The sequence below is a fragment of the Lithobates pipiens genome, unplaced genomic scaffold, assembly GCF_037356315.1.
Source record: "Lithobates pipiens isolate NorthernLeopardFrog02 unplaced genomic scaffold, aLitPip1_a1.2 Scaffold_13, whole genome shotgun sequence".
Taxonomy (NCBI): domain Eukaryota; kingdom Metazoa; phylum Chordata; class Amphibia; order Anura; family Ranidae; genus Lithobates; species Lithobates pipiens.
In genome coordinates, this window is record NW_027507718.1 from 164,914,303 (window position 1) to 164,935,958 (window position 21,656).

General features: G+C 44.1%; 1 protein-coding gene across 1 annotated transcript in view; it reads right to left on the minus strand.

Moving 5' to 3' along the window:
• The window catches only part of LOC143974426 (FYN-binding protein 1-like), a 449,689-nt gene that overhangs the window by 13,064 nt on the left and 414,969 nt on the right, over positions 1–21,656 (minus strand). Inside the window, exon 15 of the mRNA XM_077475803.1 lies at positions 15,996–16,030. Coding sequence (XP_077331929.1) covers positions 15,996–16,030 — 35 coding nt within the window. The remainder of the gene's footprint in view (positions 1–15,995; positions 16,031–21,656) is intronic.

Consider the following 21,656-nt stretch of genomic DNA (forward strand, 5'->3'; position numbering starts at 1 on the left):
CCGCCGGTGGCGTGCTCCCGCGCTGGTCGGGACCCCCATGAGTTCGGTCGCGGGACCCCCGGACTCGATCGCCGCGGGCATCCCCGCGATCGTCTCACGGAGCGGCCGAATGGAGAAGTGCCGTTGTAAACAACATTTCTCCATTCTGCCTAGCAACTAGTGACGCTGATCTCTGCTCCATGTGATTGGAGCAGAGATCAGTGTTCACTAAATGAAAGCCCAACCCCCCCACAGTTAGTAACACATCCCTAGGAACACTTAACCCCTACACTGCCACCCACTGGTTAACCCCTTCACTGCCAGTGTCATTTACACAGGAATCACTGCATTTATATAGCAGTGATTACTGTATAAATGACAATGGTCCCAAAAATGTGTCAAAAATGTCCAATGGGTCCCCTACAATGCCGCAGTCACAATAAAAATCGCTGATCGCCGCCATTACTAGTAAAAAAAAAATAATAAAAAATTATTAATAAAAATGCTATAAAACTATCCCTACTTTGTAAACGCTATAACTTTTGCGCAAACAAATCAATAATCGCTTATTGCGATTTTTTTTTACCAAAAATATGTAGAAGAATATGTATCGGCCTAAACTGAGGGAAAAAAATATTTTTTTATATATTTTTGGGGGATATTTATTATAACAAAAAGTAAAAAATAATGCGTTTTTTTCTAAATTGTCGCTCTATTTTTGTTTATAGCGCAAAAAATAAAAACCGCAGGGGTGATCAAATACCACCAAAAGAAAGCTCTATTTGTGGGAAAAAAAGGACGTCAATTTTGTTTGGGAGCCACGTCGCACGACCGCGCAATTGTCAGTTAAAGCGACGCAGTGCCGAATCACAAAAAGTGGTCTGGTCTTTGACCAGCAAATTGGTCCGGTCTGAAAGTGGTTAAAAAAACAAAAACAAGAAAAAACCTTTACAATCACTTTAAGTGGCTAGACCGTCCATTTGATTCTGAAACTGTTCCCTGTTGGCTCCACACTGAGAACTGAGCGATCAAAGACTGCTGATCACTCAGTTCATAGATGCGCTCCAAGCACGGAGTAATGACTGTTGGTCACCGGCTATCTGCTCTGCCCCTCTAGAGCTCACCTGAGTGCTTGACTGTGGAGGGGGTGGGACCGGCTGACTCAGGCTCTCAGCGGCACACAGAGAGGCTGAGCCAGCTGTAGGTCAGACGTTGCATTTTTTATCAACATTGTCGGGATCTCTGCAGAGCCTGGACTGGCTCTGTGATGTCAGTTGACAACGGACTTTGGCTTGCTTTCGCCTAAAATTGGGTCATAGGAGTGCAGAACTAAGTGCACTCCTGTGACACATAGGAGAAGTATGGCCAAAAGAGTTTTAGCCATACATTTCTTTTAAAATGAAAGGTTAGAAAAACTGTGATTGCTCACTTTGGAAAAAGACTATCAATCTAAAAATATGTATGTATATTCCAAGAACACAGCTCACCAAAAACATCAAAAAAATGATTTCAGCCCTCAGTATCCACAGTAATCAGCACTTCTAGTCTAATACAAATATTGACCTGACAATATTAAAAATAGTTTCTGACAAAATGCAGTCCTCAGCTGTTTAGGATAAAAGTTATAAAAATACTGTTCAAAGAATTAGTAGATATCAGCTACAATAGGAGTGATTAAGTTGTGTTGTGCTTTACCACACACGATAGTGTAATAATAGAAACAGTGATAATCCGAAAAAAAATATATATCTGCCTTATTTCCTTAAAACTAAGATTATTACATTTCTAATTATGAAATTCATATTATGGAAATACTTTCATCCAGGAAATTAATTTCACCATTCTTTAGTGGTCAGGAAGGCATTTATTTTTCTCTACTGTATGATAGAATTGAAAGCGTTTCCTTTGGTTTATACTGCAGCAGGATGGCTCCTCTGAGCGAGCCGTCATAGCTGTACGTCCGCCCTTCAAGACTCTGTAGGAGGCGTGCGCCCACAGCCTGTCCCTGGAGCCGATGCGAGTGCCTGCCGGGCGTGATGACCGCAGGGCACCCGCAATCACTCATGACAGAGCGAGAACTGGGATCTCCAATGCACGATACCTGGAGAACGCTGAACCCACAAGGTAAACACTACACATATTTCTCACCCCTTCATCAAAAATACTCACGAATGGACTACTTCTTTATTTCTCAACCCGACATCCCTCTACTAAAAAACCCCACAATAGAGCCCATGACAATCTCAGACCACCACCGATAACTATTCTCCTAGTCTTTCCAGAAACAAGTACCAAGACAAAAACATGGAGACTTAATCCCTCCTTACTTATAGACCCAGTGAACATAGAAAACCTCTCAACTTGCATTAAAGACTACGCTCAACACAGGCAAAGTACATTGTTTTCTTCCCAAGATAGGATAAGATTTACCTTTCTCTGGGCCGCATAACTTCTTGTGCCTCCTTGGTGATTAATATAGGCCATTGCTGTGGCATAAATGGATTGACTCCTAGCAGGACAATACCTTAAACTAAACGTTCAGGCCCTCAGAACCAAGTGTTCTGCCTGAATTTTTAAAATTTTAATGGGCAAGGCCATTTCTGATCTAGGCCACTTCTCCTGAACAGCTGCCTTTTTCAGGACTATCCCCCAACCTAAACAAAAAAGGTTGGCATATGTTGATACTATTTCCCAAGTAACTGAAAGAAGGATTTTCCCCTTCGCAGATTTTTGGATGTAACCATAAACTAAGGCTCTGGCGCACTCAGCCTACAGCACCTGGTATTTCCAGGTGGTCTTTAATCTGGGTACTAACCAGGGCCAACCCTGCTTAGCCTCCAAGATCAGGCTAGATTGAGCACTATCAGGGTGATGTGGCTGTAGGCTTTGGAGTCAGGTACATTGGGAATATAGAGCTTGAATTCTGTTTCAAGCCGATAGGATACTGCTTTGTAGTAGTTCAGAATGAGACTGAGCATAAAGAACGGCCACAAATGAAGCCACCAACTTTCCCAACAACCTCACATAAAGTTGAATAGGAGAAAAACATCTTGCTTTGACTACCCAGATCAGTCCTTTATGGCGCTGATCTTAGCCTGGGGTACAAATACCCTTTTCTGGGTGTACCTATGATCAGACCCAAGTATTTTCTTCATGTTTTAAAAAAGATTCCTCCTAGGTTGAGAATCCGACCTAGATATTCCAGGTAGTCGAATGTGGTGACCCTACTTTTGGTCTAAGCGGGCTACCGACTGGTCTAACTAGAACTGCTAGAGAGAAAGATTTATTTTCCCTGGATGCTTAGGAACGTTTAACTCCAGTTTGTACGCTGGAGCTATTGAGGAAGTCCCCCATTCATCTTGACATTCCTTCTGCCAGATCCCTGAGAACTGTAGAAGAATTCTGCCTATTGAGCAAGCAGGGCACCTCTTCATAAGGAGGCTACAGTATCTTGCAGGCTTCCTCCCTCAAGACCTCTTTTGTCCCTGGGGTTAACCCTGAGGATTACCCTTTGAACCTGATGGCGGAGGCCGTCCTGCTGCCTGGAGGCTGATGCCCCTGGCACAGAAGAAGGAGCTTTGAAATAAACACATTTACTCCTTCACTTAAAAGGCAAAAGGGGTATCTTTCTTTTGCTAGAAATTCTTTGGATATATCCAAAATATCCCCATATATATCGGTCTCACCGCAAAAGGGAAGACTAGCCAGGAGCTTCTTGCATGCCACTTAGCGAAGGCGCAATCTGTCATAGCAACTATTGCAAACATAAAGCTGCCTCCTGGACCTGCTGAGCAGGATAACCTTAAACACCTGTTAAAATGGTTTCTCAACAATTAACCAATTACTGTCAGCGCAGGCTGAGACACTCAACCTGCCAGAGAAAAAAGTTTTTCGTTTTGTTTTTTAATAGGAATTCCAACCTTTTATCCATTGGATCCCTAAGTATTTGGGTAATGTCTCCCAGACACGTCAAACCTATTCACAAAGTATATAGTAGCATTAGTTGCTGGTATACCCCACTTAGTGAATTTTCTCTACCATAGGATAAAGTGTGAAAACTTTTTAGAATGGAAAATAATGCTTATCTGGGTTATCCTCCATATATAAAAAAAAAAAATTCCCAACAAAGAATGGACAGGAAAAAGCATGCACAGTTTGAAGAGGCTTTAGTGAACCCGAACACTTAGTTAAGGGTACATAAATGTGGGGCGGATCATTCAGCAAGAAATTGTACAATCAATCTTACAGAATTTGAAAGCTGATTCTGCCGCAATTGACACCTCAGAAGAGGAGTCATCAGCCTCACCACGGTCCCCTGAGGGAATCGTCTTATCCTGCCCCTAGTTCCTCAGTCTTAGGGTCTTAGGAAAATGGAAGAGAACCTGTCACATCTTGACCACACTGGGATGCAATTAACCACTCTGGGATGTGATTAAAGTCACTAAACTTATTTTAAAAACCTACAATGGCTACCAGGGGTTGCAGTGTTGAAAACAGTTGCAAACATTTCATGGCCTCGATGCTCACTCTGACCAGCCACCACCAGACTTACCGGAGGTCTGCTGCTGGCTGGAGGAAATGTAAGCTGCTGCTCCAAAGACATCGTGAGCTCTCTGAGGAAGCGTGAGAAGGCATGTGCTCTATACAGCCCCCAGTGGTGACACATAAGCATGACAACATTTACTAACTTAAAGGAGACATTCATAAGGAAATTCGAAAATTTCTTAGAAAAACTCCATTTACCTTTCCTGCTGCAGGGTTTTCTGTGGTAAAACCAACAGACCCCATCTTCACCCTTCACGGTGGGTTCCATTAAACCTTCACAAGCTGGGGATCCTTGAGGAAACCCACAATCCTGGACTTGTAATAGCACCACCACCAAGAAAACTTTATGGCCTTACTAGCAAAAGTACTGGATCCTGGGGTCCAGCTCTCTAAAAGAGAAGTGTTTACAGATGTTTACAGGCAAGACCTCGTTTCTTTGGACTCGAGGCCCGGGTACCATTCATTTCGGCCTAAAAGACACTTTGAATGGATCTGGCTGTATGGCTAGCCCCAGCAAGGATTGCTCCAATGCAGCTCAGCACAGCACATCTTTACTCGTGACCAACACTTTAGACACTGGAAAAAAACTGAGATACTCCCAGTAGTGGGAGGGGTTATATAGGGAGTACACTATTTATCTTAGGGCATGCCAGTGTCCATCAACTGATGGTGGCATATAACCCCCATTGTAACTACTATGGCTCTGTGTCCCATGATGTATGATAAGAAAAGGCATTTGACAGAGTGTCCTGGGATTATATTGACTCTGTCCTCTCAGCTATTGGTATACCAAACTTATTGAAGTCATATATAATAGCTTTATACACCTCACTTACTGCTAGGGTCCAAGTCAATGGCCACCTATCAAATGCCTTTCAACTCCACAATTGCACCAGACAGGGCTGCCCCCTCTCTCCAATACTCTTTGTACTTACGCTTCAACCCCTACTCAACCAAATACGACTTAACTTAGACATCAATGGCGTTACAATAAAAAAAAAAATCACACCTATAAACTCGCAGCCTTTGCCGATGATCTCCTACTCTTTTTAACTGACCCACACATTTCGATACCAAATCTTCTAAAAGACTTAAAGGTTTTCCAAACAATCTCCAATCTTAAAATAAACTATTTCAAATCTAATGCTTTGAACATAACACTAACACCAGAAACAGTCTCACAATGTCAAACCAACTTCCCGTTCAACTGGGCCAAAAATGAAATTACATATCTAAGAATCAAAATACCGAAATCACTCTCAAATCTCTTCCAAGATAATTTTGCTCCAGCCTTAAAAGAAACCAAGGAAGGTTTAAAAAGATGGGACACACTTAATGTGTCCTGGTTTGGCAGGGCCTCAGTACTCAAGATGACAATTCTCTCACTGTTTCTTTACCTATTACAAACCATCCCAATACAAATAGCCACATCTTTCTATAACTCCTTTAGACAAGCCTGTCCCTCCTTTATTTGGAGAAACAAACCGCCAAGAATTTAATTTGACCATCTTACCCTCCCAAAAGATAAGGGAGTAATAGCCCTCCCTGACCTACGCCGATATTACTGGGTGATACATTTAACCAGGATAGTTGAGTGGCACATCCATCAAGATGTAAAAGATTGTGTCAATTTAGCGCATTCCACTACCTCTCAAACCTTGAGATCACTACCATGGATACACCCTCATCACATTCATACCCAAAACAAACAACAACCTTTAATAGACCCTACACTGAAAATATTTCAAAACGCAACCAAAGCAACAAATCCCAATCCATGGCTGAGCCCTCTTACTCCACTACGTGGAAACCCTGAGTCCCCCCCCCCCCCCCCGGAAGAAATTACAATTTCCTTTTTGACCCCAAGACATACGAGCAAACCAATTTTTCAATGGAGGAGGAATTTTCCTAACACTGGAAGATCTAAATGCTAAATTATTGATCTCCCAATCACATTCCAAGATGGACATACACACAACTAAGACATTTCCTGACCAGAAGGAATACTACACAACATTGGACTAGAGATGTAACCACCCTAGAGGAACAATGTTCCAAAAAAACTCCCCAAAGACATCTCATATCTGCCCTCTATGTATCTCTCTTTAAAGACAGTTCAGCATTCTCCAGCAAGGTCTTCTCTTCATGGAAGCAGGATCTTGATATCAAAATTACTGACTCTGAATGGGAAACAATCTGTACATACATCCACAAAGGCTCACTCAATGCAGCCACCCAAGAATGTGGATATAAGAACCTCTCAAAATGGTACAGAACCCCTTCACTGCTCCATAAATTCTCGTGCTCTGCCACAAATAGGTGTTGGCGATGTGATAAGGAAGAAGGTACCATGCTTCGCATTTGGTGGTCGTGCCCTGTCATCCAGACTTTTTGGAGGACAGTTCACGACACCATCATCTCAATCACATCTAATAAAAATTACTTTTCCCCTGTAACCTACCTGCTTCACCACACCAAGATCCCCAAAAGGCAATACCTCAAATCACTCAACATGTTTATGATAAACGCAGCTAGACAATGTATCCCATGCCATTGACATTCTGCCCCAACAAAAGAGGTGTCATACCGAAGACGAAATAACATTGAAAAAATGTAAGAACTTATTAGCATCTCTCATGAAACACTACCCAAATTCACAGCAACATGGTACAGTTGGCAACGCTTCAAATCCACAGACGCATACTCTATGAATTATGGATAACAAACTCACTTTTCTATAACTAAAAATCCAAGTACTAATCTGTCTGACAGCCTCAAACCGGGTCCCTAATACATATTACTTATAAGGAAATGGGACCTACAAATCCACATCACAAAGAAATATTACGTCTCCAACTATCATAAGCACTATCATCAATCCCAGTCGAGTAAGAGGGTAGTCTGGGAAGCCCCCCCCTCACCCCTCCCCCCTTTTCCCCCTCCTATACCCATATCCCATGTGTTTTTATTTGTTTCTCTTTCTATATATTACTTTATTGATCACAGCTCTAAGAAATACCTGTATAACACAACATTAAACACAAAAATTTAGAGAATTAGATTCAATTCATAAGCACTCACACCCAGGGCCGGATTAACATAGGGGCTATTGGAGCTGCAGCTCCAGGCCCCTTTCTCAAGATAGGCCCATTTGCCCAAAAAAATAAAAATAAAAAAAAATAATAATAAAAAAGATCGACTTTAAGAATTGTAGCTCGGCGATCAGGAGTCACAGAGACCCCACCTTTGGGGGGTAGGTAGCTAAAGACCCACTCCAGCACTGGTTCAAATATGGGGCTGCTATCATCTATGGTTCCGGAGATACGGAGCTCCTTGCACAGCCTGTCAGAAGCTGCATACAGAGCGGCAGTATAAATACAAGCTGGAACACTCTGCAGCAGACGGAGAGGATGATCTCACAGAGCTTATAATAATTATTTGTAGATAACTTATGATAATTAACCCCTTGCCACCCAGGCCCATTCTGAGACTTCTCTCCTACATGTAAAAATCATCATTTTTTTATGCTAGAAAATTACTCAGAACCCTCAAACATTATATATTGTTTTAGCAGAGACCCTATGGAATAAAATGGTGGTCTTTGCAACTTTTTATGTTATACGATATTTGCGCAGCAATTTTTCAAACTTTTTTTTGGAAAGAAACTGTTTCATTCATAAAAAAAAACACTAAAGTTAGCACGATTTTGCTTTACATTTTTTACAGGTTACATGTTTAGAGTTACAGAGGAGGTCTAGTGCTAGAATTATTGTTCTCGCTCTAACAATCGTGGCATATGGAACCTGTGTGTATCTGACTCTGATACTAACCAGAGCCTACCCAGGGACTGACTAGTATCTCTCCCCAGCCTGTCCCCACCCACCCTCTCACCTGCTGACCTGTGAATGGGGCGATCACTCCCACAGTGTTATTGTGTTCTGCTAGTCAATACAATGATTAGTGTTGCTAACTATAGCTGGCAGCACTGATTGTTTTGGGGAAAACCTGACAGGCTGGTTGTACTCAAGTTGGTTAATAGGATGACTTGTGTAAAACCAGCTAGCCCATACATAGATTGACTGTGGCTGGTCTCTGCTTAATTGGTGTAATTTCAATCCATGTCTGGCCCACTTAACCACTACGCAGTCCCTAAACATCCTTCCACAAACCTTTACATTTTTCCTTCCCAGATTACTTCATCCTCCTCTCCTATACATAGTGCCCACTGTCATACCCTCCACACTTCTCTCCTATACATAGTGCCCACTGTCATACTCTCCACACTTCTCTCCTATACATAGTGCCCACTGTCATACTCTCCACACTTCTCTCCTATACATAGTGCCCACTGTCATACTCTCTACACGTCTCTCCTGTACATAGTGCCCACTGTCATACTCTCTACACGTCTCTCCTGTACATAGTGCCCGCTGTCATACTCTCCACACTTCTCTCCTGTACATACTGCTCACTGTCATATCCTACACACTCCTCTCCTATACATAACGCCCGCTGTCATATCCTACACACTCCTCCTCTCTTGTAAATAGTGCCCACTGTCATACACTTCTCTCCTGTACATATTGCCCACTGTCATACCCTCCATACTCCTCTCCTATACATACTACTCACTGTCATACCCTCCATACTCCTCTCCTATACATAGTGCCCACTGTCATACCTCCAACACTTCTCTCCTATGCATAGCACCCACTGTCATACCCTCCGCACTCCTCTCCTGTACATACTACCCACTGTCATAACCTCCGCACTCTTCTCCTGTACATACTACTCACTGTCATACCCTCCATACTCCTCTCCTATACATAGTGCCCACGTCATACCCTCCCTCCACACTCTTCTCCTGTAATTACTGCTTACTGTCCTACTCTCCACACTTCTCTCCTGTACATAGTGCCCACTGTCATGCCCTCCACACTCCTGTACATATTGTTCACTGTCATACCCTCCACACTCTTCTCTTATACATAGTGCCCAATGTCATACCCTCTACACTCCTCTGCTGTGCATACTGCCCACTGTCATACCCTTCACACTCCTCTCCTGTACAAAGTGCCTTCTGCCATACCCTCTGCACTCCTCTCGTGTACATAGTGCCCACTGTTAGACCCTCCACATTCCTCTCCCTCACCTGCACATACTTCCCACTTGTATACCATCCATACTCCTCCCCTATGCCTCTTACCCACAAAAACTGTTCTTTAAAATTATACTGAATATCCTCAATGTTACCAGCTCTAGAATGGGCACTTTTGTCAGTTCAACTAAAGGAAATCTCACAGTCCTCATATTTCTTCTGCCCCATTATTAGTACTTATTTCATTTTCATAGTTTCATAGTTTTGTAATTACTATTGTGATGTATAGAGGAACACGGGGGATGTCAGCTACTATAAATATAGCACTTGTAAAGAAAAGCGTCCCTGAAAATATTTTTGAAATGTTGACAACTATGCACTTAGGCACTGCCCAAGGGCCACAGGGTCAGTAGGGGGCCCCATTAGAGGCTCGTGATATTAAAGCGGTAGTAAACTTTTCTAACATTACTACTTTTTAGAGGCCCTGGGGTAGGTTATGCCATAATGTACAAGTATGCACAGCATATTAGCACATTAGGGTACACTTAAATTGTCAGACTGAGCCCTCCAGTGCTGTGCTGTGATCAACCGGCGGGGCCCCGGGCACTTCCATCTTCACCCGGTCTTCCTTCTGGGTTCTGTGCCTTCGGTCACTTGCCTTGGCCAGGCTGCGTTGATGTCATTCCCACACATGCTCATGTGCATCCTCTCTCTCTCACCCCCCCCCTTTCTCTCACATCCTCCCTCCCTTACCCCTCTTTCACCCCCTTTCTCTCTCTCTCTCTCTCTCTCTCTCTCTCTCTCTCTCATCCTCCCCCTCTCTCTTTAATTTAATTTGTTATCACAAAAAATAGTTTGCATTTTTATTTATTTATTGTTTATAAAAGGCCCCACCAAAATCCTCAGCACCAGGCCCATGATGTTCCTAATCTGGCCCTGCTCACACCCCATTGATGAACAACAGTTTTCATGTATGTACAATCTTGATGACAAACCCATATCTTACTTCATTAGTTCTGAAATATTTCATGTGATTCAATATTCTACCAATTATTTCCTAACTGTTCTTTTGACATCATCTGGAAAATGTATTTCTGTATGTTTTATTCACTTCAATAAAATTTTATGGAAAAAAAAAAAGCACCGATCACCAGAAAAAAAGCAGAAACTGTGAGATCCCTGTGCTGCATATTCTAAGGTACATCTTTCTATCCAGCAAGCAACACAGTAGTGACAATCTTACTCCAAATTTTGTGAGACTAGCAGTCAGGCCAACATTGTCTTAGATCAGTGGTTCTCAACCTCAGTCCTCAAGTACACCCAACAGGCAATGTTTTCAGGTTTTTTAGATCACACAATGGGGATATACAGCTATTCAGCTCTAGGAAAAGAAATTGACCTGTGCAATTAACCAGGGGCGTACCAAGCAGGGGGCGGGGGGGCGTTCCGCCCCAGGTGCCACACATTGAGGGGGGTGTAAGTGGCTGGGTGCCATTGCTATGGGGTTCACTCTGCACTCAGACCATCTGACATAATCCTGAAGGGAATCCCTGGCTCTGGCTGCTCTGTTTTTTGTGAGTTTTTCGTGAGCTGGAACACCCCCAGCACTGCGGCCGAAATAGTATGGTCTAGTTTCTGTTTTCCCCTGCTAGCTCCACCCACCACTGCTGAGCAGCCGAGCTGAGTGTGTCATCATTCAGCGCAGGGGTGGTTGTTGTTACACTCTGTGTCCACATCATCTTCCAGAGTCTAAACCTCCCTAGCTGAAGCTGAGAGCCGAGGTGAGCTGGTGATAGGGGATGTGTGAGCTGTGAGAAGACATTGGAGGAGTGTGTCTGTCCTGCCATCCTTACTGTGCTGGCCTGTCATAGAAGGGGGGGGGTTGCTGTGTAGTAGGTAGTGCAGAATCCAGGTGTGGGCTATGTACAGGTTGCAGAATGCAGGCGTGTGCTATGTACAGATTGCAGAATGCAGGCGTGTGCTATGTACAGGTTGCAGAATGCAGGCGTGTGCTATGTACAGGTTGCAGAATGCAGGTGTGTGCTATGTACGGGTTGCAGAATGCAGGCGTGTGCTGTATACAGGTTGCAGAATCCAGGCGTGTGCTGTATACAGGTTGCAGAATCCAGATTTGTGCTATATACAGGTAGCAGAATACAGGCGTGTGCTATGTACAGGTTGCAGAATCCAGGCGTGTGCTGTATACAGGTTGCAGAATCCAGGCGTGTGCTGTATACAGGTTGCAGAATCCAGATTTGTGCTATATACAGGTAGCAGAATACAGGCATGTGCTATGTACAGGTTGCAGAATGCAGGCGTGTGCTATGTACAGGTTGCAGAATGCAGGCGTGTGCTATGTACAGGTTGCAGAATGCAGGCGTGTGCTATGTACTGGTTGCAGAATGCAGGCGTGTGCTATGTACAGGTTGCAGAATGCAGGCGTGTGCTATGTACAGGTTGCAGAATGCAGGCGTGTGCTATGTACAGGTTGCAGAATGCAGGCGTGTGCTATGTACAGGTTGCAGAATGCAGGCGTGTGCTATGTACAGGTTGCAGAATGCAGGCGTGTGCTGTATACAGGTTGCAGAATCCAGGCGTGTGCTGTATACAGGTTGCAGAATCCAAATTTGTGCTATATACAGGTAGCAGAATGCAGGCGTGTGCTATGTACAGGTTGCAGAATGCAGGCGTGTGCTGTATACAGGTTGCAGAATCCAGGCGTGTGCTGTATACAGGTAGCAGAATACAGGTGTGTGCTATGTACAGGTTGCAGAATGCAGGCGTGTGCTGTATACAGGTTGCAGAATCCAGGCGTGTGCTGTATACAGGTTGCAGAATCCAGATTTGTGCTATATACAGGTAGCAGAATACAGGCATGTGCTATGTACAGGTTGCAGAATGCAGGCGTGTGCTATGTACAGGTTGCAGAATCCAGGCGTGTGCTATGTACAGGTTGCAGAATGCAGGCGTGTGCTGTATACAGGTTGCAGAATCCAGGTGTGTGCTGTATACAGGTTGCAGAATCCAGGTGTGTGCTGTATACAGGTTGCAGAATCCAGGTGTGTGCTGTATACAGGTTGCAGAATCCAGGCGTGTGCTGTATACAGGTTGCAGAATCCAGGCGTGTGCTGTATACAGGTTGCAGAATCCAGATTTATGCTATATACAGGTAGCAGAATACAGGCGTGTGCTATGTACAGGTTGCAGAATGCAGGCGTGTGCTATGTACAGGTTGCAGAATCCAGGCGTGTGCTGTATACATTTTGCAGAATGCAGGCGTGTGCTGTATACAGGGTGCAGAATGCAGGCGTGTGCTATGTACAGGTTGCAGAATGCAGGTGTGTGCTATGTACAGGTTGCAGAATGCAGGCGTGTGCTATGTACAGGTTGCAGAATCCAGGTGTGTGCTGTATACAGGTTGCAGAATGCATGTGTGTGCTGTATATTGCTGTGTGTCTACCACCCACCTATAGTAGCTGAGCTGTGATCTTACCTGGTAAGGGGGGGTGGTGTTGCTGTGTTCACAAACCAGGTATAGAGTAGATGAGCTGGTCTGATAAAGGGGGGGACTTACACCCACATCTTGCAGCCATCAGATTCATCCAGCAAGCAGCAGGTCACAGCGGCATCTTGCCATCTTCCCTGCGGCCATCAGATCCCATCCACGGTCCAGCAAGCAACACGCCTTGTCAGAAGGTCAGTTCCCAAATCTGAATCAAATCATCAATGCCAATGCTGTCCCCAGGGACAGATCCGATCCAGAGATCGCCATACAGTGGGATATCTGGATCAGATCTGTCCCTGAGGACAGTAGACATGGGCCATACTTTGTATTGTCAGCTGTATCACTCTGATGTCTCCCTCATAGCAGCTCCAGTCCAGCTCTCCACTTTCTGGACCGCGGCACAATCTGTCCAAAAATGTGGCATCTGCTAACACCTGAGTGACTGACACCTCTGTCCTGTCCTGTCTATTGTCACTGGCTACCATGGATGAACAGCATCGGCTGTTATTACAAGGAGCGGGAGGGGACGTCCTCATCCCCCCACAGCTCCGCCCAGGTCTCCCATCCCACCTGCAGACTTGAGCCACCAGCCAGCTGGCCAGAGACCCGAACAAAGCCGAATTTGCCTTTGATCAGGTCTCCGATGTAGAAAACTGTAAGCGACAGCACAGTGTCACTTCCGGTTTACTCGGTAGCCAACAGCGCCATTTAAAATAGAAAGCAGAATTAAAAAACACTGATCTTGGCAGAGGAGGGTGTTTTTTTGTGGGTGTTTTTACAGTTGGGGGGGGGGGTGCCAGATATAGGATGGGCCCTGGGTGCCAAATGCTCTAGGTACGCCCCTGCAATTAACATTTCTATTTGTTTCCTTTAAGATAACCAATCTTTTTTTGAGTTAGCCACTTAAGGACCAGGCCTCTTTTTCCGACTTGGTGTTTACATGTTAAAACATTTTTTTTTTTGCTAGAAAATTACTTAAAGCCCCCAAACATTATATATTTATATATATATATTTTTTCTGACATCCTAGAAAATAAAATGGCGGTCATTGCAATACTTTGTTTCACACCGTATTCACTTTTTTAAATAAAAAAATAAGACAACAGTAAAATTAGCCCAATTGTGAAAGATAATGTTATGCCAAGTAAATTGATACCCAACATGTCATGCTTCAAAATTGCGCCCGCTCGTGGAATGGTGTCAAAAATTTACCCTCAAAAATCTCCATAAGCGACATTTAAAAAATTCTACAGGTTGCATGTTTTGTGTTACAGAGGAGTTCTAGGGCTAGAATTATTATTCTCGCTCTACCAATCGCGGTGATACCTCACATGTGTGGTTTGACTACCGTTTTCATATGCGGGCGCTACTCACATATGCGTTCGCTTCTGCGCATGAGCTCATCGGGACGGGGGTTTTTAAAAAAAAATAAAAAAATTCTTATTTATTTTACTTGATGTTATTTATTTTTACACCATTTAAAAAAAAAAAATCTGGATCACTTTTATTCCTATTACAAGGAATGTAAACATCCCTTGTAATAGAAAAAAGCATGACAGGTCCTCTTAAATATCAGATCTGGGGTCAAAAAGTCCTCAGATCTCATATTTGGACTTAAATGCAATAAAAAAATGTCATTTGAAAAAATGACATTGAAAAAATGTTCCTTTAAGAGGTATGAAAACGTCACTTCCGCCCTCCTATGGTATAGAGACGAGTGGGGCCATCTTAGCCTCACTCATCTCCATAACCAGCAGCGTGCAGGACCCAATCGCCTCCGCCGCTAACGAAGGCTCCGGTAAGCGGCAGAGGATGCGGGAGAGCGGTGGGAGGGGCGGGAGAGCGGTGGGAGGGGCGGGAGGGGGGTGGCATCTCTCCCGCCGCCGATAACGGTGATCTCACAGTGAACCTGCCACGGAGACCAACATTATCATAAACAGGACAGCCTCTTGTAAAGATGGATATCTCGGTTGTGGCAGCAGCTGCTGCCGTTACCAAGATATCCCTCTTCAAGTGCCGACGTATATGTACAGGAGGCAGTCGGTAAGTGGTTAAGGACTACTTTAACTATAGATGCATGTTATTAATAACATAAAATAGTTGATCAAATGCCATTAGAAAATGTATAAATTACTTTGGCCATAAGCGGTAAGTCAACTTGGGGGGGGGGAGGCATAAAAGATGGCACAGTAACAACTCCATACCTTATTAGAGCAGAAGCTCAGTCTCTGATTTATTTCACAGCAGCTAAAAGCAACCTTCCTTATGTGTAACTTTTTTCTATCAAACAGTGAAATCTACAACAAACATTAAAATTACGTTTCACTTCATATTTGCATTACTGAGTTTCATGTCTAAAGATATTTTTCTTTAAACTGTCTTAAACCCATTCTGAATATAAACTGACCATGTATCAGCAAATTATTGCAGGTCTGATTGCTGGCTTAGAATGAGTCTAGTCAGGTGGTTCCAGAGAACCATGTAACCGCATTGTTATTTCGTAACTTTATTTATTGTGTCCAGCATAATTTCCCATTGTAACAACTGCCTTTGCAATAATTACACTGTTATGTTATAGAATAGTTGGTTGAACTATCTGATGCCTAAATAAACAATAACAAAACACAAAAATACTAAGCGTGTAAGAGTCTGTACAATATATATAGGAAGAGTCCAGAATAAGCTTGGTCCCCTTCTCATGGACATATGTTCATCATATCCCCTTTCTTAGCGATCCAAAGGCACAGACTGTAACCCTATAGTTAGTTAATTAGGTAGTTTAGTCATTTTTAAAAAACATTTATTTACAAGCAAGCCGCACTTCAAAAATTTTCAATGCTTCAAGATGATAAATTCAGAAAAGTTTACCTGAGGTGCTGGTAACATCTGAAAGTTCTTTCTCACTGCAATTAAAAAGAATAGTTTAGGTTTAGAGGCATACTGTTTCTACACATACATATTTTTAACAGTGCTAGAAAATGACTCATAGATACAATATGTTAAAATTGCTTGTTGCATAAATATGTGGCAAAAAAGTGTAATTGTTTTCATAAAATATTACATTGAAATGAAACCTTTGCAACTTAAAAAGAGTTATAAACAGGTGAAGTTGCAAATCTTGACTTCCAGTAAAAGTCTAGCTTGGCCCCATTCTTTACTATCTCTTGACCCTCCCTATTAGTCTGTGGGTTCACCTATCTCATTAAAAGATAAATATGAAGGCTGGAAGTGGAAGGAGCAAGCTCAAATTTTAACTGCTTGGGCCTTAGAAGAAGGAGTTACACCCCAAAAGCTTGTGCTGAAAATGTGGATGTTAGTGCAAATTTAAAAAAAAAATATTTATCAAGGACAATACTCAATTGTTGTTACAGGTAAATGAATCACCTCAACCATAAAAGATAACGTCAAGATTTACAATTGTATCTGCAAATATTTGGACTGCTGCTTTAGCTCCCAATATTTTGAGGGCTATTTTTCATCATGTCATCAGTCTGTGACAGGTTTACTTAACTTCCGGGGGTGAAGTGGTTATTAACCCCCTTCCTGACCAGAGCACTTTTTGCGATTCGGCACTGTGTCACTTTAACCACTTCAGCTCCGGACCAATAAACACCTTAAGGACCAGAGGTCTTTTTCCAATTTCGCACTGTGCTGCTTTAACTGGTAATTGCGCGGCAATATTGCACCCAAACGAAATTTGCGTCCTTTTCTTCCCACAAATAGAGCTTTCTTTTGATGGTATTTGATTGCCTCTGCGATTTTTTTTTTTGCGATATAAATGGAAAAAGAGCGAAAATGTTGAAAAAAAAAGATATTTTCTTCTTTTTGTTATAAGAAAAATCGAATAAACTAAATTTTAGTCATACATTGAGGGCAACATTTATTCAGCCACATGTCTTTAGTAAAAAAAATGTCAATAAGCGTATATTTTTTGGTTTGCGCAAAAGTTATAGCGTCTACAAACTAGAGTACATTTTCTGGAATTTACACAGCTTTTAATTTATGACTGCCTATCTCATTTCTTGAGGTGCTAAAATGGCAGGGCAGTACAAACCCCCCCCCAAATGACCCCATTTTGGAAAGTAGACACCCCAAGGAAATTGCTGATGGGTATGTTGAGCCCATTGAATATTTATTTTTTTTGTCCTAAGGGATTGAATAATGACAAAAAAAAAATTTTTTTTACAAAAAGTTGTCACTAAATGATATATTGCTCACACATGCCATGGTTATATGTGGAATTGCACCCCAAAATATATTCCGCTACTTCTCCCGAGTATGGGGATACCACATGTGTGGGACTTTTTGGGAGTCTAGTCGCGCACGGCACCCCGAAAACCAATCACCACCTTCAGGATTTCTAAGGGTGCAAATTTTTGATTTAACTCCTCACTACCTATCACAGTTTCGAAGGCCATAAAATGCCAAAATAGCACAAAACCCCCAAAATGACCCCATTTTGGAAAGAAGACACCCCAAGCTATTTACTGAGAGGCATGTTGAGTCCATGGAATATTTTATATTTTGCCACAAGTTGCGGGAATATTACAAACTTTTTTTTTTGCACAAAGTTGTCACTAAATGATATATTGCTCACACATGCTATGGGCATATGTGAAATGACACCCCAAAATACATTCTGCTGCTTCTCCTGAGTACGGGGATACCACATGTGTGGGACTTTTTGGGAGCCTAGCCACGTACGGGACCCGAAATCCAAGCACCGCCTTCAGGATTTCTAAGGGCATACATTTTTTATTTTACTCCTCACTACCTATCACTACCTATCACAGTTTTGAAGGCCATAAAATGCCAAGATGGCACAAAACCCCCCCAAATGACCCCATTTTGGAAAGTAGACACCCCAAGCTATTTGCTGAGGGCCATGTTGAGACCATTGAATATTTTTTTTTTGTCCCAAGGGATTGAATAATGACAAAAAATAAAAAATAATTTTTTTTTTTACAAAAAGTTGTCACTAAATGATATATTGCTCACACATGCCATGGTTATATGTGGAATTGCACCCCAAAATATATTCCGCTACTTCTCCCGAGTATGGGGATACCACATGTGTGGGACTTTTTGGGAGTCTAGTTGCGCACGGCACCCCGAAAACCAATCACCACCTTCAGGATTTCTAAGGGTGCAAATTTTTGATTTAACTCCTCACTACCTATCACAGTTTCGAAGGCCATAAAATGCCAAAATAGCACAAAACCCCCCAAAATGACCCAATTTTGGAAATTAGACACCCCAAGCTATTTACTGAGAGGCATGTTGAGTCCATGGAATATTTTATATTTTGCCAAAAGTTGCGGGAATATTACAAACTTTTTTTTTTTGCACAAAGTTGTCACTAAATGATATATTGCTGTCATGGTTATGCATTAGAGTTGTTCTCCTTACCTGTCTGCATGTGTTCATTTCTAGAGACCAGCCGAGCTTCACCTGACTGCTTTTATTTCCTTCCTCTGGAATGGCTCCACCCTAGCCCCTATCAGACTACACTATATTAACCTTTGCACTGCTAGCCTATCCTGCTGATCAACCCTTGTGTATTAGCTTCCTGTTTCCTGTCGTGTGCTCTGCTTCTGATTTCCGTTACCGACCTTGGCGTGTTCTGACCATCCCTGCTTGCCTGTGACCCTGACCTATTGGCGTGTACCCGACTATTCTGTTCTGCTTGTGGCCCCGACCTTGGCTTTGTCCCTCACCATCCCTATCCTCCTGTTACCTACTGTGGGTGTGAGCTGGGGGACCCTGGGGGTCGCGACCTGGAGCCAGTTGCAGCCAAGACCATCTTCACCACTCGAAGCTCTGGTGAACACCAGCTGGCTCTTAGACTCCGCGCCCCGGGGAATCTTACGCTCTTACCCCAGTGGGATCTGTCCCCCGTCTGCAGCCGTCAGCCGTAGGGTCCACAGCCTTGCGGTGCATCCCCAACCCTACGGTGTGCACCTGTCACCTGGGCTCTAGGTGACCTGACAGTTTGATCAGCCATGGACCCGGCTGACGTGCCGCTCCCCGCAGTCGATCCATTGCAGGGCATAGTGCGGAGACTCGAGACCCAGGAATCTAATCAGACTCAGGTGATGCGATTCCTCCAGGATCTGGCTTCTCGCTTCGAGCAGCTACAGGCTTCCTTGGGAACCCTGAACCCGCAGCCTCAAGTACAGTCTGCGACTGCACCTATCGCACCAGTCGCATCCACGCATTCATTAGTACTGCCTGCTCCGTCCCGTTTCTCTGGGGACTCCAAGGCCTGCAGGGGCTTCCTCAGCCAATGCACCATTCATTTTGAGCTCCAGCCTCAAAACTTTCTATCCGATCGGGCAAAGGTAGCCTATATCATTTCCCTCCTCTCCGGTGAAGCTTTAGCCTGGGCTGCCCCCCTGTGGGAGAAAAATGATCCAGTGGTTTCCAGCCTGTCCGACTTCTTGAAGCTCTTTCGTAACATCTTTGAGGAGCCAGCTCGGGTTTCTTCTGCAGCTAGTGCCCTTTTACGCCTTCGCCAAGAATCTGGTTCAGTGGGCCAATATGCACTTCAGTTCCGTATCCTTACAGCGGAATTGAGCTGGAACAATGAGGCCCTGGTCGCAACCTTTTTACATGGTCTCTCAGACCGAGTGAAGGACGAATTAGCAGGAAGAGCTATCCCCGCCGGTCTAGACGAAGTCATTTCCTTATGTAATCAAATTGACATTCGCTTCCAGGAGAGGTCCTTAGAAAAAAGACGCCAGCACCCCCCAGGTTCTAGTCAGCCTGAGCTTTTTCCCCGTCGCCCTGTGGAGCATCCTCCGTCTGCTGAGGAGCCCATGCAGCTGGGCCGGACCAGACTAACCCCCGAAGAACGTGCTAGACGCAGAACTCTGGGCTTGTGTCTTTATTGTGGGGGAAAGGGTCATTTTCGTGACTCCTGCTCGCTCCGTCCGGGAAACGCTCGGGTCTAATACATTTGGAAGGTGGAGTATTGGACCCAGAAACATCACCTTCTCGTCTCCTTCTTCCGGTATTCCTCCATGTAGGCACTTCTCCCCAATCAGTCCTAGCATATCTGGACTCCGGGGCTGCCGGCAATTTTATGGACTGGAGAACTGCCTCTTCTATGAAGCTTACCCTTTCTCCCCTCGCTACTCCACTAGTAGTCTCGGCAATTGATGGCACTGTGCTCCCAGGGGGTCCTATCCGTTTCCAGACGCTACCTATTAGGATGTCGGTAGGGATACTCCACCAGGAGTGGATCTCCTTCCTCATCCTACCCAAGGCCTCTACCCCCATTGTATTGGGTCTTCCTTGGCTGCAGCTCCACTCGCCACATGTGGACTGGGTATCTGGGCAGATCCTGGCCTGGGGTCCTTCGTGTTTCTCGTCTTGTCTTTCCAAGGTGACCCCCAAGAGGAAACTTCCCATTGCTACCACATCTGTCTCGTCCGATCTTCCTGCGGCTTATAGCGATTTCCGGGATGTGTTCTGTAAGAAGTCTGCTGAGGTACTTCCTCCTCACAGATCTTTTGACTGTGCTATTGACCTTGTCCCTGGAGCAACCCTGCCCAGGGGTCGTACCTACCCTTTATCCATTCCAGAGACCCAAGCCATGTCTGAGTATGTCGCTGAGAATTTGGAGAGAGGTTTCATCCGGAAATCCTCATCGCCTGCAGGAGCAGGGTTCTTTTTCGTTGCCAAAAAGGATGGCACCCTCAGGCCCTGCATTGACTATAGAGGTTTAAACGCTGTGACTATTAAAAACCGTTACCCCTTACCTCTAATATCTGAGCTATTTGACAGGTTGAAGGGGGCTTCCATTTTCACTAAATTGGATCTCAGAGGTGCATACAATCTCATTCGAATACGAGAAGGTGACGAATGGAAGACCGCATTTAACACTAGGGACGGGCATTACGAGTACTTGGTTATGCCTTTTGGTTTGTGTAATGCTCCAGCTGTGTTCCAGAACTTTGTCAACGAAATATTCAGGGATCTACTGTACCAGTTTGTTGTCATCTATCTGGATGACATTCTCATCTTTTCCCAAAATCTGCCTGCTCACAGAAACCATGTACGCACCGTACTTCAGCGCCTTAGAGAGAACAATCTCTATGCCAAGATGGAGAAATGTTCCTTTGAATGTTCCGAGGTCCTGTTTCTGGGATGTTTTGTTTCTAGTGAGGGTCTTCGCATGGATCCCGGAAAGGTCTCTGCCATTACCAACTGGCCCCTTCCTGCTAGCCTCAAGGCCACACAGCGCTTCCTTGGCTTCACAAATTATTATAGGCAGTTCATAAGGAATTACTCTTCCATTGCTGCGCCTATTATCGCTTTGACCAAGAAGGGTGCTAATGCCAAAGACTGGTCTTCCGAGGCTGTCTCTGCGTTTCACGATCTGAAACAGGCCTTTGTCTCTGGACCCCTCTTGAGGAGACCAAATCCTGAAGACCCATTTTTTATTGAAGTAGACGCTTCTTCGATGGGGGTGGGAGCTGTGCTTCTTCAGGACTTTGAGAAGAAACGTCAACCATGTGCGTTCTT